This window comes from Hemitrygon akajei, chromosome 2 (genome assembly GCF_048418815.1).
Source record: "Hemitrygon akajei chromosome 2, sHemAka1.3, whole genome shotgun sequence".
In the NCBI taxonomy this organism is placed as follows: Eukaryota; Metazoa; Chordata; class Chondrichthyes; order Myliobatiformes; family Dasyatidae; genus Hemitrygon; species Hemitrygon akajei.
In genome coordinates this window covers 175,642,764-175,657,715 of record NC_133125.1, presented here as the reverse complement: position 1 = coordinate 175,657,715, position 14,952 = coordinate 175,642,764, and the positions used below count along the sequence as shown (strand labels likewise).

At 44.2% G+C, this 14,952-nt stretch overlaps 1 protein-coding gene across 1 annotated transcript in view; it reads left to right on the top strand.

Moving 5' to 3' along the window:
* The window catches only part of LOC140718718 (uncharacterized), a 145,523-nt gene extending 136,052 nt beyond the window's left edge, over positions 1 to 9,471 (top strand). The window contains exons 17-18 of the mRNA XM_073032815.1: positions 7,178 to 7,224; positions 7,731 to 9,471. Of these exons, the coding sequence (XP_072888916.1) occupies positions 7,178 to 7,224; positions 7,731 to 7,808 (125 nt within the window). The 3' untranslated portion in view covers positions 7,809 to 9,471. The remainder of the gene's footprint in view (positions 1 to 7,177; positions 7,225 to 7,730) is intronic.
* Positions 9,472 to 14,952: the final 5,481 nt, after the last annotated feature.

The window sequence follows — 14,952 nt, the reverse complement described above, 5'->3', positions numbered from 1 at the left end:
TGGGGATGGTGCCGGAGAATTGGCGTATTGCTCATGTGGTTCCATTGTTTAAAAATGATTCTAAAAGTAAACCTAGCAATTATAGGCCTGTAAGTTTGATGTCAGTGGTGCGTAAATTAATGGGAAGTATTCTAAGAGATGGTATATATAATTACCTGGATAGACAGGGTCTGATTAGAAACAGTCAACATGGATTTGTGCGCAGAAGGTCCTATTTGACAAATCTTATTGAATTTTTTGTAGAGGTTACTAGGAAAGATGACAAGGGTAAAGCAGTGGATGTTGTATATATGGACTTCAGTAAGGTCTTTGACAAGGTTCTACATGGAAGGTTAGTTAGGAAGTTTCAATTGTTAGGTATTAATATTGAAGTTGTAAAATGGATTCAACAGTGGCTGGATGGGAAATGCCAGAGAGTAATGGTGGATAACTGTTTGTTAGGTTGGAGGCCTGTGACTAGTGGTGTGCCTCAGGGATCTGTACTGGGTCCAATGTTGTTTGTCATATACATTAATGATCTGGATGATGGGATAGTAAATTGGATTAGTAAGTTTGCAGATGATACTAAGATAGGTGGCGTTGTGGATAATAAAGTAGGTTTTCAAAGCCTGCAAGAGAGATTTAGGCCAGTTAGAAGAGTGGGCTGAAAGAAGGCAGATGGAGTTTAATGCTGATCAGTGTGAGGTGCTACATTTTGGCAGGACTAATCAAAATAGGGCATACATGGTAAATGGTAGGGCATTGAAGAATGCAGTAGAACAGAGTGATCTAGGAATAATGGTGCATAGTTCCCTGAAGGTGGAATCTCATGTGGATAGGGTTGTGAAGAAAGCTTTTGGTATGCTGGCCTTTATAAATCAGAGCATTGAGTATAGGAGTTGGGATATAATGTTAAAATTGTACAAGGCATTTGTAAGGCCGAATTTGGAGTATTGTGTACAGTTCTGGTCACCGAATTATAGGAAAGATATCAAAAAAATAGAGAGAGTACAAAGGAGATTTACTAGAATGTTACTGGGGTTCAGCACCTAAGTTACAGAGAAAGGTTTCACAAGTTAGGTCTTTATTCTTTGGAGCGTAGAAGGTTGAGGGGGGACTTGATACAGGTATTTAAAATTATGAGGGGGATAGATAGAGTTGACGTGGATAGGCTTTTTCCATTGAGAGTAGGGGAGATTCAAACAAGAGGACATGAGTTGAGAGTTAGGGGGCAAAAGTTTAAGGGTAACACGGGGGAGAATTTCTTTACTCAGAGAGTGGTAGCTGTGTGGAACGAGCTTCCAGTAGAAGTGGTAGAGGCAGGTTCGGTATTGTCATTTAAAGTAAAATTGGAGTGTTATAAGGACAGGAAAGGAATGGAGGGTTATGGGCTGAGTGCAGGTCGGTGGGACTAGGTGAGAGTAAGTAACGATAATCCCGGTGCCGAAGAAAAGCAAGGTAGCATGCCTGAATGACTACCGACCTGTGGCTCTAACTTCAATTGCTTTGAGCGATTGGTTATGGCACACATCAACCATAACCTACCCGTCAACCTCGACGCTTTGCAATTCACCTAATGGAGCAACAGGTTAACGGCAGATGCCATCTCTCTGGCACTACATTCCTCCTTAGAACACCTGGAGAATAAAGACGCATATGTAAGGCTCCTTTTCGTTGACTACAGCTCTGCCTTTAATACCATCATTCCAAATAAACTGGTTCCTAAGCTCCGGAACCTGGGTCTTAGCACTCAGATCTGTAGCTGGATCTTCAACTTCCTCACAGACAGGACCCAGGCTGTAAAAATAGGGGACAAGCTCTCCTCTACAATCACTCTGAGCACCGGTGTCCCACTAGGCTGTGTACTCAGCCCCCTGCTGTGCTCACTGTACACCCATGATTGTGTAGCCAAGTTTCCATCGAACTCAATATATAAGTTTGCTGATGACACCATGATTGTAGGCCGTATCTCGGGTAATGATGAGTCTGAGTACAGGGAGGAAATTAAGAACCTGGTGGCTTGGTGTGAAGACAATAACCTATCCCTCAACGTCAGTAAGACAAAGGAATTGGTTGTTGACTTCAGAAGGAGTAGCGGACCGCACAACCCTATCTACATCAGTGGTGCGCAGGTGGAACAGGTCAAAAGCTTTAAGTTCCTCGGGGTGAATATCACAAATGACCTGACTTGATCTAACCAAGCAGAGTCCACTGCCAAGAAGGCCTTTACTTCCTGAGAAAGCTGAAGAAATTTGGCCTGTCCCCTAAAACCCTCACTAATTTTTATAGGTGCACCGTAGAAAGCATTCTTCTAGGGTGCATCACAACCTGGTATGGAAGTTGTCCTGTCCAAGACCGGAAGAAACTACAGAAGATCGTGAACATAGCCCAGCACATCACACAAACCAATCTTCCATCCTTGGACTCACTTTACACCACACGCTGTTGGAGCAGTGCTGCCAGGAATATCAAGAACAAGACCCACCCAGCCAACACACTTTTTGTCCCACTTCCCTCCGGGAGAAGGTTCAGGAGCATGAAGATTTGTACGGCCAGATTTGGGAACAGCTTCTTTCCAACTGTGATAAGACCACTGGCACCAGCCTACCTGTCATCAATGACATATCGTTTGTAGAGTACGGTGTGGGAAAAGGATCAGTAACATCATGAAGGATCTCACACACCCTGTTGATGGACTGTTTGTCCAACTCCCATCAGAGAGGAGGCAGCTTAGCCTTCACAGCAAAACACACAAAATGCTAGAGGAACTCAGCAGGTCAGTAACAACTATGGAAGTGAATGTTTCGGGCTAAGGGACTTCTTCTGGGTTGAGAAGAAGAAGATGCTAGAATAACAAATTTGGGGGAGGAGGACGGGACAGAGGCTAGCTCGAAGTTGATAATTGAAGCTGAGTCAGTGGAAATGATAAAGGATGAGAGAAGAAGGAACCTTATAGTAGAGGAAAGTGGACCATAGGAGAAAGGGAAGTTAGAGGGGACCCAGGGAGAAGTGATAGGCAGGTGAGAGGGTAAAAGGCCAGAGTGAAGAATGAAGGGCAGGGAAAAATTACCAGAAAAAGAAATTGATATTCATGCCATAAGGTTGGAGGCTACCCAGATATAAAATCGTCCCTCCCCACTCATCCCCTTCCAGGCACTTAACCCTGCAAGCAGCCTAAGAGCCACACCTGCCCATTCACCTCCTCCCCTCACCTCCATTTTTTCCAGTGAGGCAACAATTCACCTGCAAATCTGTTGAGGTTGTCTTTTGTGTCCTGTGCTCCCAATGAAGGCTCCTGTACATCAGTGAGACAGTTGTAAATTGGGGGATCCCTTCGTTGAGCACCTCTGCTCCATTGACCTAAAGCGGAAATTCCCAGTGGCCAAACATTTTAATTTTCATTCCTATTTCCAATCCGACATGTCAGTCCATGGCCTCCTCTTGTGCCAAGGTGAGGCCACCCTCAGGGTGGAGGAGCAACACGTTTTATTCCGTCAGGGGAGCCTCCAACCCGATGGCAGGAATATCAATTTCTCCTTTGGTAATTTTTTTCCCTCTCCATCCTCTTTCCCCCATTTCCCCTCCTCCTTCCCTTTCTCCTGTGGTCCATTCTCCTCTCCTATCGGATTACTTCTTCTCCAACCCTTTCCTACCCACCTGGCTTCACCTGTCAACTTCCAGCTTGCCCCTCCCCCCACCTTCTTATTCTGGCATCTTCCCCCTTCTTTCTCATTCCTGAAGGAGGCTCTAAGCCCAAAACGTTGACTGTTTATTCATTTCCAAAGATGCTGCCTGACCAACTGAGTTCCTCCAGCATTGCGTGTGTGTCGTTTTGGACTTTCAGCATCTGCAGACTCTCTCGTGTTTACGTAGCATCCACACCAGGACCACCAGACTCAAAAACAGTTACTTTCCCCAAGCTGACCAACACCTCCACCCGCTAACTCCACCACTACTTTATTATTTCCCATCACTGGCATTATGTACAACCCAGTGTCACTTTATGAACATGCAATCAATCTATGTATATAATCTGCTTTGTGCATTTATGTCTATTTTGTGATTTTTATTATTAATAATGTGATCTTCATCTTCTGTATTTTTTGGTGCTGCATTGGATCCAGAGTAGCAATTATTTTGTCCTCCTTACACTTGTGAATACGAAATGACATTGAGCAATCTCTCATCTTTGAAAAGTTTCCTGAGTAGAGACACCTAGACAGAGGGTGTAGTACTAGACCTCCTCTTGGAAAATGAGGCAGGGAAAGTAACTGAGGTGGCAGTCAGGGGGCACTTTGGCTCTGGTGACCGAAGTTCTAGTAGTTTTAAGATGGTGATGGAAAAGCAAGCATAGGTCCCCAAGTTAGGGTCCAAAACACAGCTGGGCTAATTTTGTGGGAATTGGGCAGGATCAAACAGGGGATTGAATTGGATAATGTGCAGTTTTATGTGGATAAATTCTCAGGGCTTGACTGTGTATATCATCAGACTGTATGGGAGGCTAGAGAATAAATTGTGGAGGCCGTTCAAGAGATAGTTGCTTCATTTTTAACCACAGGTGAAATTGCCGAAGTTTGGAAAGTGGCTACTGTCATTCAGTTGTTTAAGAAGAGTAACAAGGAGAAGCCAGGGAATTACTTGAAGAAGCAACTAAAAATGTAGATGAGAGTCGGGCAGTAGATGTTGTCTACTTTGACCTTTGCAAAGTGTTCAAGGTGCCACATTGCAGTTTAGGTCCCATGGAATCCAGGGAGAGTGATTTGTGTGAATTCAAAATCGTCAAGTCACTTTTTATTGTCATTTTGATCATAACTGCTGGTACAGTACACAGTAAAAACGAGACAATGTTTTTCAGGACCATGGTGCTACATGAAACAGTACAAAAACCACACTGAACTATATGAAAACAACACAGAAAAAAAACCACACTAGACTGCAGACCTACCCAGGACTGCATAAAGTGCACAAAACAGTGCAGACATTACAATAAATAATAAACAAGACAATAGGCACAGTAGAGGGCAGTAAGTTGGTGTCAGTCCAGGCTCTGGGTATTGAGGAGTCTGACAGCTTGGGGGAGGAAACTGTTACGTAGTCTGGTTGTGAGAGCCCGAATGCTTCAGTGCCTTTTCCCAGATATCAGGAGGGAGAAGAGTTTGTATGAGGGGTGCGTGGGGTCCTTCATAATACTGCTTGCTTTGTGGATGCAGTGTGTAGTGTAAATGTCCGTAATAGCAGGAAGAGAGACCCCGATGATCTTCTCAGCTGACCTCACTATCCACTGCAGGGTCTTGCGATCCGAGATGGTGAAATTTCTGAACCAGGCAGTGATGCAGCTGCTCAGGATGCTCTCAATACAACCCCTGTAGAATTTGATGAGGATGGGGGGTGGGAGATGGACTTCCCTCAGCCTCCGCAGAAAGTAGAGATGCTACTGGACTTTCGTTGCTAAGGAGCTGGTGTTGAGGGAGGAATCAGAGGATGTTCAAACGTTGTTTCTGGGAATGGAGACCAGTGATTAGTGGTGTGCTCTATGGGTCAGTGTTGGGACCCTTGTTACTTGTTATTTATAGAATGATTTGGATGTGAATACACAAGGCTTGGTCAGCAAATATGCAGATGACACATAATGAGGAGATGTTGATGATCGTGAAGAAGGTTATTGTAGATTACACAGTGATCCTGATCATTGAGGGAAGACAGCCGAGCTGTAGCAAACAGATTTCAATACAGATAAGTATAAGGTTTTGGACGCATTTTGGAAAATCAAACTGGTTTGTGACTGGTACTCTGAATGGTCGGGCACCAGGGAGTGTAATGGAACAGAGACACCTCGGAGTACAAGTACATCGTTCACTGAAAGTGGTGTCACAGGTAGACAGGGTGGTGAAAAGGGCATTTAGCATGCTGACCATCTTCAGTCAGGACATTGAGTAGAGGAGTTGGGACATTATGCTGCAGTTGTATAAGTCATTGGTAAGGCCACACTTGGAGTACTGTGTACAGTTTTGTTCAGCCTGTTATAGGAAAGATGTAATTAAACTAAAACAAGTACACAAAAGATTTATGAGGATATTGCTAAGACTAGAGTTATAGGGAGAGGTTGGCCGGGCTAAATCTTTATGGATCGGAACATGGGGGAATGAGGCCTTGTAGAAATGTTTAAAATAATGAGAAACATGGATAAGGTGGATGGAATCAGCCTTCCCCAGGGAGGGGAGCCCAAAACTGGGGGGGGGGGGGGGACAGAGATTTCGGGTGAGAGGGGAAAGATTTAACAGGGATCTGAGGAGCAACTTTTTCACACAGAGGTTGGTGAGTAGATGGAATGAACTGCCAGAGGAACTGGTTGTGGGAAGTACAATCTTTCCATGTGGGAAATACTTGGATCGATACATTCAGGGACAGTGCTTGGAGGGATATGGGACAAATACAGTAAATTGTTACGAGCTGGGAGAACAATGTGGTCAGCATGGACTGGTTGGGCTGAAGGGCCTGTACCCGTGCTGTATTCTCTATGATTCTACATTGCAACTTTACAAAACACTGGATAGGCCACACTGGGAGTACTGTGTGTAGTTCCGGTCACAACACTACAGGAAGGATGTGGTTGCACTGGAGAGAGTGCAGAGGAGATTCGCCAGGATGTTGCTGGATTGGAGGAGTTTGGTTCTGGGGAGAGATTGCATCGGCTGGGCTTGGTTTCCCTGGAGTGAAGGCAGCTGAGGAGTGAACTTTATAAGTATACAAGGTTGTGAAAGGCATAGATGGGGTAGAGAGTGAAAATCATTTCCCATGGAATGGCAGGGGTATCAAAATCAACTTTTGGGTTTAAGTTGATAGGAAGGAGATTTGAAGGAGATATGTGGGATTAGTTTTTAAAACAGAGAACAATTGACATCTGGAACACACTGTTGGAGGAGGACATGTTATGTTTAATATTACAAGAAGGATTTAGAAAGGCATTTAAATAGACATGGTTTAGAAGGGTATGGACCTCATGTGGACAAATGGGATTGGTGTCGATGGGCAAAATGCACAGCATAATGCGATGGGCCAAAGGGCCTGTTTCTGTGCTGGACAAATCTGTGACTCAGCTGTGAATAAATGGTCGGCTAAAATAGCAACAGATACAGTAATCTTCAACAATGTATGTAATTCATCTAGAATTTATAAGGGATTATTTCTTTCTTTACAGGCAGAAACAAAGGAACTAATGAGAACAGCCGTGCTGAAATAGAACAGGTATTTTGTTCATATAAATTCCTGCAGTTTTCTTGTGTTTAAATAGTTTGTAAATTCACTGTTATTTCTCCCTCTCTCAATTCACACATGTATAAACTCATTGGAATCTTCCTGCTGTATTTATAACGCCACTCTCTCATTTATTGACACATGAGTTAGTGGGAATCATGATCTCTGTTACTGTTGATAATATCTGGTTAAATTTAATTTAATGGACAGTATCCCTTAGTATTTCATTACATTCTTGTTCGGACACTATTATGGATATTTACCATTTCTCCCAGTCTGTGTCTGGTTCTGCAGAAAGTGGTTGTCTCTGTCTGAGCCCTTTGTAACATCAGTTATGTCCAATTAGTCACCTCTGCCTCTCCCTCGTCCCACTCCCCTCCCCTGTCCTGTCCCTCACCCCTCCCCCGACTCTGCCCGTCACTCTGTCCCATCTTTATCTCAGTGAACAAAGTGAAGATTTGTCATCATGTATAACAAACACATTCTGTCCATTTTAGGATCGTGGAGAAATGCAGGAATTACAAACTCTCAGCCCAGGTCACGAAGCTGAAGCTGAAAATCATCCGGTCAGTTAGAAGGGACACGGCAGCCTTCAGTTCCAGAGGTGACTGTGAGGGCAGGTTCTGTGTCCCTGCTGTAGACTGGAGCCTGGAAAATCCTTCCCTCCAACAGTGGGGAACATGGTGCTCTGCAGCTGTAACTTGTCTCACCCTGAGTGAGAACAACACTGCACTCATTTCAGCTCTCAGCTTCCGGTGAGAAATTCAATCCTTGATAATCCGGCAAAATTCTCATTGGCACCGGAATCATTTTAAGGAACGATGAAAGAGGAGCCCAGAGGGGCTCGGTCCACAAGACCTTATGGGTTTGTCTCTGATTTAGATCTCTGGAAGGAGCAATAACTACATAATATGTGCTTCAGAAGACAGTCCTGACTGCAATCTGGGACATCAAATGCAGGCTCCCACACACAGCTGAACTGCTTTGCCTGATGAAGACAACCACAATCAGGTTTATTGTCACTGTGTTATGAGATGAAATTTGTTGTTTTGTGACAAGATCACTGCCTCTCAGATTCCTCGCCTCGGGATCATTCATTGCTGATCTCTACCACATCTCACACTTTACTCCTTGCTGCTGCCTGGCTGGAGCCCTGGAGGGTCACCAAGGCCCCCTTGTACAACAAGCACCTCTTGTGGTTAATGTTCCCCACCAGAATGACAAGGTCTCTCTGAGTCCCTCTCCTTTCCCATCATTTCCAATCTGTTTGTGAAGCAGCAGCACTTCCTATTGCTTGTATTTGTTTGTGCCATCGAGGCTGACTTCCCCTGTCGTAGCAGAGAGGTGAAGTGCTGGCAGCTGAGAGAGATCAAACTGAACATCCCGATGTCACCATTTTCACTCTCGGCCATGGCATTGCTCTTCCATCACGTCGGTGTTACAGGAGTTACCCTTTGTACCCTCGCAGGAGTCAGTTGGAACTGGAGTTCCTCTGTTCACCTGTTTACTGGAATCTGTGCAATGAAATCACCCAGCTACAGTTTCAGGACAATAATCCCCATTCATACACGGATCGTTAACCCTGAGTATAATAATGAGGCCGACATCATCCGACTCGGAGTGACACATCAGTGATGAGCATTTTCTTCATCAATCTACAAACATCCAACTATTACTCCTGGGCCATCCTGAGAAGGGTCACAGAGTCACACAGCACAGAAACAGGCCCTTCGGCCCACCAAGTCCATGCTGACCTTGTTCCCCATCTACACCGATCCCATTTGCAATCATTGTGGGATCTACATCAACTTTGTCATTTTCCTGCCCAGATTGTCTGCTGTCAGTCAAACTGAGGACAGTGTGTAGACTCCACCCCACCGTTGTGTTGTTGTATCAGACTAAACCAGTGAATCCAAGCCCAGAAATCCTTTCCATTTTGTACAAGTATTAAAACTGCTCTGGCTGTTACACTAATGCTGTCATCAGAAATCCCATAAAGATTGTGATTTTCCCCAGTACCAATACCAGGTACAGCATTTCCTCAGAAAATCCCTCCCATTTCTGTACAGTGAGCAGTGAAACTGCAATAAAACTCTATGAGTTTGAATGTTGTATTGGAGGGTGATTTTGGGATATTTTAATCCTATACTGTATGTACATGTGCACATTTGTATTTTAAACATGTTGCCTGATGCTTCTTTCTGTGCCATTACTGATTAAATAAACCACTTCTGTTTTGCTGTTGGTGATAATTCTTTAATCGGGTCAGTCTAACTATGGGATAATTTACAATGTCTGATTAGCCTTTGGACTGTGGGAGGACAGTGGAGCATCTGAGGAAACCCACAAAGTCACAGGGAGTGTGTACGAACTCCTTACAGACAGTGGTGGGAATTGAACCTGGGTTGCTGGTACCATAAAGCGTGGTGCTAACTAATACGCTACCATGCTACAGAAAATGCTAGAAACACTCAGATGTTCAGGCAGAAATGTGGAAAGAGAAACAGAATGAATGTTTCAGGTTGAGGATGTTAGAACTGGGAAAGATTGAAAACAGGTTGGTTTTAAATTACACGGAGGATGGAGGGGGTCGGTAAAACAAAGGGTCAGAGTTCTCGTGGGGTACGTTGTAGATGAGGTCACTGGGTTTGTAATGAATGAAGTTATTAGGGAGGTGGAACATGAACAAAGGAACATAAAACTCTACAGTGAGGGAGAGGAGCACACGCAAAGGGATGTAAAAGTTGTGAAATGCAGAGCTGTAGGAAATGCCCAGCAGGCCTGTTAATGGAGAGAGAAAAACTGAGTCAATGTTACAAATGGATGAGCTGCAGCAGAACTGACGGTTCTGAGAGAATTAGAGACAACAGGCTGTCTGATGTTGAATATCGAGTCTGGGAGGCTGCAGTGTGGTCGGAGGAAGATTTTCATTTACAGTTGAGACAAAGTGAATTGAACCCACTGACTGGAACCACACTTTACACAAAGGGAGGTGGGTGTGGTTGTTGGAGTTTAATCATCCCAGTCCCTGGACATTGCCCTCATTCGCAGGGACCAATAAAACATCATATTACAAATATCCCGGAAAATATTCACATTATTCTCATGGGGCTGAACTGAGGCCACTTTGAACAGAAATCTGCATACCTGCCCGGTGGGACACAGGAAAATAAAACAACAAGTCTAACAGCTCAAACTATAACTACAGCTCATTGTATTCCGGCCCATGTCCGTGTAACAAGGAGGGATTTAGCCATTTTCCTGGAATGGAATGGACACTCAACGTTTTCAAATCGTTCCAGTACATCCGCCCACTGCTCCAGCTCACCCCAGTTTACTGCCATCCGCCTGACTGTCAGCTGTTTCTAACTGTGCAGTCGGCAGCTTTAAGTTTAAGTTTAAGTTTTAAGTTTAGTTGTTAAAAGCCAAATTTACAAAGGGAGCACCGAATAGATTCCTTTTCCTGTTGCCCAGAGTGTAAAAGCCAAGCTCCTATTTAGAGTTTTTATCACTAGGTCTATACTTCATTGAACATTTATAACCACCCACAAGTCAGCTACAACACAGAGTCTTGCCATCTTCAGAAGTTTTCTGATGACTCTGCCATATTTGGATGCATCAGCAGGGGAGATGAGGCTAGTACAGGGCTATGGTGGGAAACATTGTCACATGGTGCGAGCAGAATCATCTGCAGCTTAATGTGAAAAAGACTAGGAGCTGGTGGTGGACCTGAGGAGGGCTAAGGCACCGGTGACCCCTGTTTCCATCCAAGGGGTCAGTGCAGACATGGTGGAGGATTACAAATACCTGGGGATATGAATGGACAATAAACTGGACTGGTCAAAGAACACTGAGGCTGTCTACAAGAAGGGTCAGAACCGTCTCTATTTCCTGAGGAGACTGAGTTCCTTTAACATCGGCCGGATGATGCTGAGGATGTTCTACAAGGGTGTGGTGGCCTGTGCTATCATGTTTGCTGTTGTGTGCTGGGGCAGCAGACTGAGGGTAGCAGACACCAACAGAATCAACAAACTCATTCGCAAGGCCAGTGATGTTGTGGGGGTGGAACTGGACTCTCTGACGGTGGTGTCTGAAAAGAGGATGCTGTCCAAGTTGCATGCCATCTTGGACAATGACTCCTATCCACTCCATAATGTGTTGGTTAGGCACAGGAGTACATTCAGCCAGAGACTCATTCTACTGAGATGTAATACTGAGCATCATAGGAAGTAATTCTTACCGGTGGCCATCAAACTTTACAACTCCTCCCTCGGAGTGTCAGACACCCTGAGCCAATAGGCTGGTCCTGGACTTATTTCCACTTGGCATGGTTAACTTATTTTTTAATTATTTATGGTTTTATATTGCTATATTTCTTCACTATTCTTGGTGTGGCTGTAACAAAACCTAATTTCCCTTGGGATCAATAAAGTATGTCTGTCTGTCTGCTACAAACAGGGCATCCTCTTAGTGTTGAAGGTGCTGTATAAGTGCAGTCCATTTCGTTGGACTCTGAGGAGCGTTGAAGGCCAAGTCTCTGGGAAATTTGCACCTCTTCCTTTTTTCATAGAGGGTCGTGAGATCTTTGCCAGTCCCACGTGTGAGGGAGAGGCAAGCGGCTCATTAGTACAACATCCTTCTCCGAGGATCGTCACCTTGTCACGGAGAGGCTGGTGATGGAGATCCCAAGAGCAATGCCGTCTGGAATTTATCTCCTGGTATGGTCACCACAGTGATGATGACAAAGGGAAGGTTCCAGATAAAGAACGATCCAACTAAGTCCTCAATGATGGAGCTGGTAGAAGATCAAACTCCACAAAGACAGTGAAAGCTGCAGCAGTGAAGGGTCCCAGTCACTGGGCCCTGACCCTGATCTGTCAATGAACCTGTGGTAGCTGCCCGTGCATCTGAACTCAAAGGGGTCCAAGATCCAGCAGGCAGGTTTAATAGAGCTGTTAAGGAGGGTTAAAACTAATTTGGCAGGGGGACAGTAACCGGAGTGATAGGGTTGAGGAAGGGGAAAACAGAAATAAGTCACAGATAGCGTGCAACAGAGACAATAGAAAGGACAGGCAGGAGATGAGGCACAATCAAGTCGTCACTTTTTATTGTCATTTCGACCATAACTGCTGGTACTGTACACAGTAAAAGCGAGACATATTTCAGGACCATGGTGCTACATGAAACACTACAAAAACTACACTGAACTATGTAAAAACAACACAGAAAAAAAAAACTACACTAGACTACAGACCTACCCAGGACTGCATAAAGTGCACAAAACGGTGCAGGCATTACAATCAATAATAAACAAGACAATAGGCATAGAAGAGGGCATTAAGTTGGTGTCAGCCCATGCTCTGGGTATTGAGGAGTCTACTAGCTTGGGGGAAAAAACTGTTACATAATCTGTTCGTGAGAACCCAAATGCTTCAGTCCCTTTTCCCAGATGGCAGGAGGGAGAAGAGTTTGTATGAGGGGTGCGTGGGGTCCTTCATAATGCTGTTTGCTTTGCGGATGCAGCATGTAGTGTAAATGTCTGTAATGGCGGGAAGAGAGACCCCAATAATCTTCTCAGCTGATCTCACTATCTGCTGCAGGATCTTGCGATCGGACATGGTGCAATTTCTGAACCAGGCAGTGATGCAGCTGTTCAGGATGCTCTCAGTACAACCTCTGTAGACTGTGATGAGGATAGGGGGTGGGAGTTGGACTTTCTTCAGCCAGTGGCATGAATTACGGAGCAATAGGGCTGTGGTGCAGTTAAAACATAAAGCAACAAATACTGGGCTGAAAGTGTTGTATTTGAATGCAGGCAGCATAAGAAATAAAATGGACGATCTTGAAATTCAGCTACAGATTGGCAAGTATGACGTTGTGGCTCTCTCTGAAACTTGACTGAAGGATGGCTGCCATTGGGAATTGAATGTCCAAGGATATACAGTGCATCAGAAAGATAGGCTGTAGGCAGAGGGGGTGGTGTGGCCCTGTATATAAGAAATAATATTAAATCATTAGAAAGGGATGACGTAGGATCTGAAGGTGTAGAGTCTCTGTGGGTTGTGTTAAGTAATGGCAAGTGTAAAAGGACCCTAATGCCAATTTCATACAGGCCTCTAAACAGCAGCCGGGATGTGGATTACAAATTAGAGCAGGAGATAGAAAATGCGTGTCAGAATGGCAATATCATGATTATCATTGGGGATTTTAACATGAAATTGGATTGGGAAATCCAGGCCGGTACTGGATCTTAGCAGAGAGAATTTGTAGAATGTCTTATAGATAGATTTTTAGAACAGCTTGTTGTTGAGTCTACTAAGGGATCAGCTGTGCTGGATTGGTGTTATGCAACGATCTGGAGGTGAAAAAAGAGTTTAAGGTTAAGGAACCCTTAGGGAACAGTGATCACAATATGACCAAATTCACTTTGAAATTTGAGGAGAAACTAAATTACAATGTGTCAGTACGTCAGTGGAATAAAGCAAATTACAATGGCATGAGAAGGGAAGTGGCCAAAGTTGACTGGAAAGGGACACTAGCAGGAAGGACAGCAGACCAGGAATGACTGGAGTTTCTGTGAAAAATTAGGGAAATGCAAGAAAGATATATTCCAAATAAGAGAAATTTTCGAATGAAAGAAGGACACTACTATGACTGACAAGTGAAGTCAGAGCCAAAGTAAAGGCAAAAGAGAGGGCATACAAGGAAGCCAAAGCTAGTGGGAAGATAGAGGATTGGGAAGCTTTTAAAAACTTGCAGAAGGAAACTAAGAAGGTCATTAGCAAGAAAAAGATGAATTATGAAAGGAAGCTGGCAACTAACATCAAAGAAGATACTAAAAGCTTTATTAAGTATATGAAGGGTAAAAGAGAGTTGAGGGTAGATATAGGACCAATAGAAAATGACACTGGAGATATTGTAATGAGAGATGCAGAGATGGCAGAGGAACTGAGTGCGTATTTTGCATCAGTCTTCACAGTGGAAGACACCTGATGTATATCAGACATTCAAGAGTGTCAGGGAAGTGAAGTATGTGCAGTGAAAATTATGACTGAGAAGGTGCTGAGGAAGTTTAATGGTCTGAGGGTGGTTAAGTCTCCTAGACGTGATGGAATGCACCCATGGGTTCTGAAGGAAGTAGCTAGAGAGATTGCGGAGGCAGTAATGATGATCTTTCAAGAATCGATAGATTCTGGCATTGTAACAGGTGAATGGAAAATTTCAAAAGTTACTCCGCTATTTAAGAAGGGTGGGAGGCAGCAGAAAGGAAACTATAGACCAGTTGGCCTGATATCAGTGGTTGGGAAGTTGTTAGAATCGATTGAAGGGATGAGATAATGGAACACCTGGAGGCATATGACAAGATAGGCCAAAGCCAGCATGGTTTTCTGAAGGAACTGACTAACCTACTGCAATTTTTTGAGGAAATTACAAGCAGGGTAGACAAAGGAGATGCAGTAGATATAGTATACTTGGATTTTTTAGAAGGCCTTTGACAAGGTGCTACACATGAGGTTGCTTAGCAAGATAAGAGCCCATGGAATTACAGGGGATTTACTAGCATGGGTGGAGTACTGGCTGATCAGTAGAAAACAGAGGGTGAGAATAAATGGATCCTATTCTGGCTGGCTGCCAGTTACCAGTGGAGTTCGACAGTGGTCAGTGTTGGGACTGCTGCATTTTACGATGTACATCAATGATTTGGACTCTGGGTTTAAT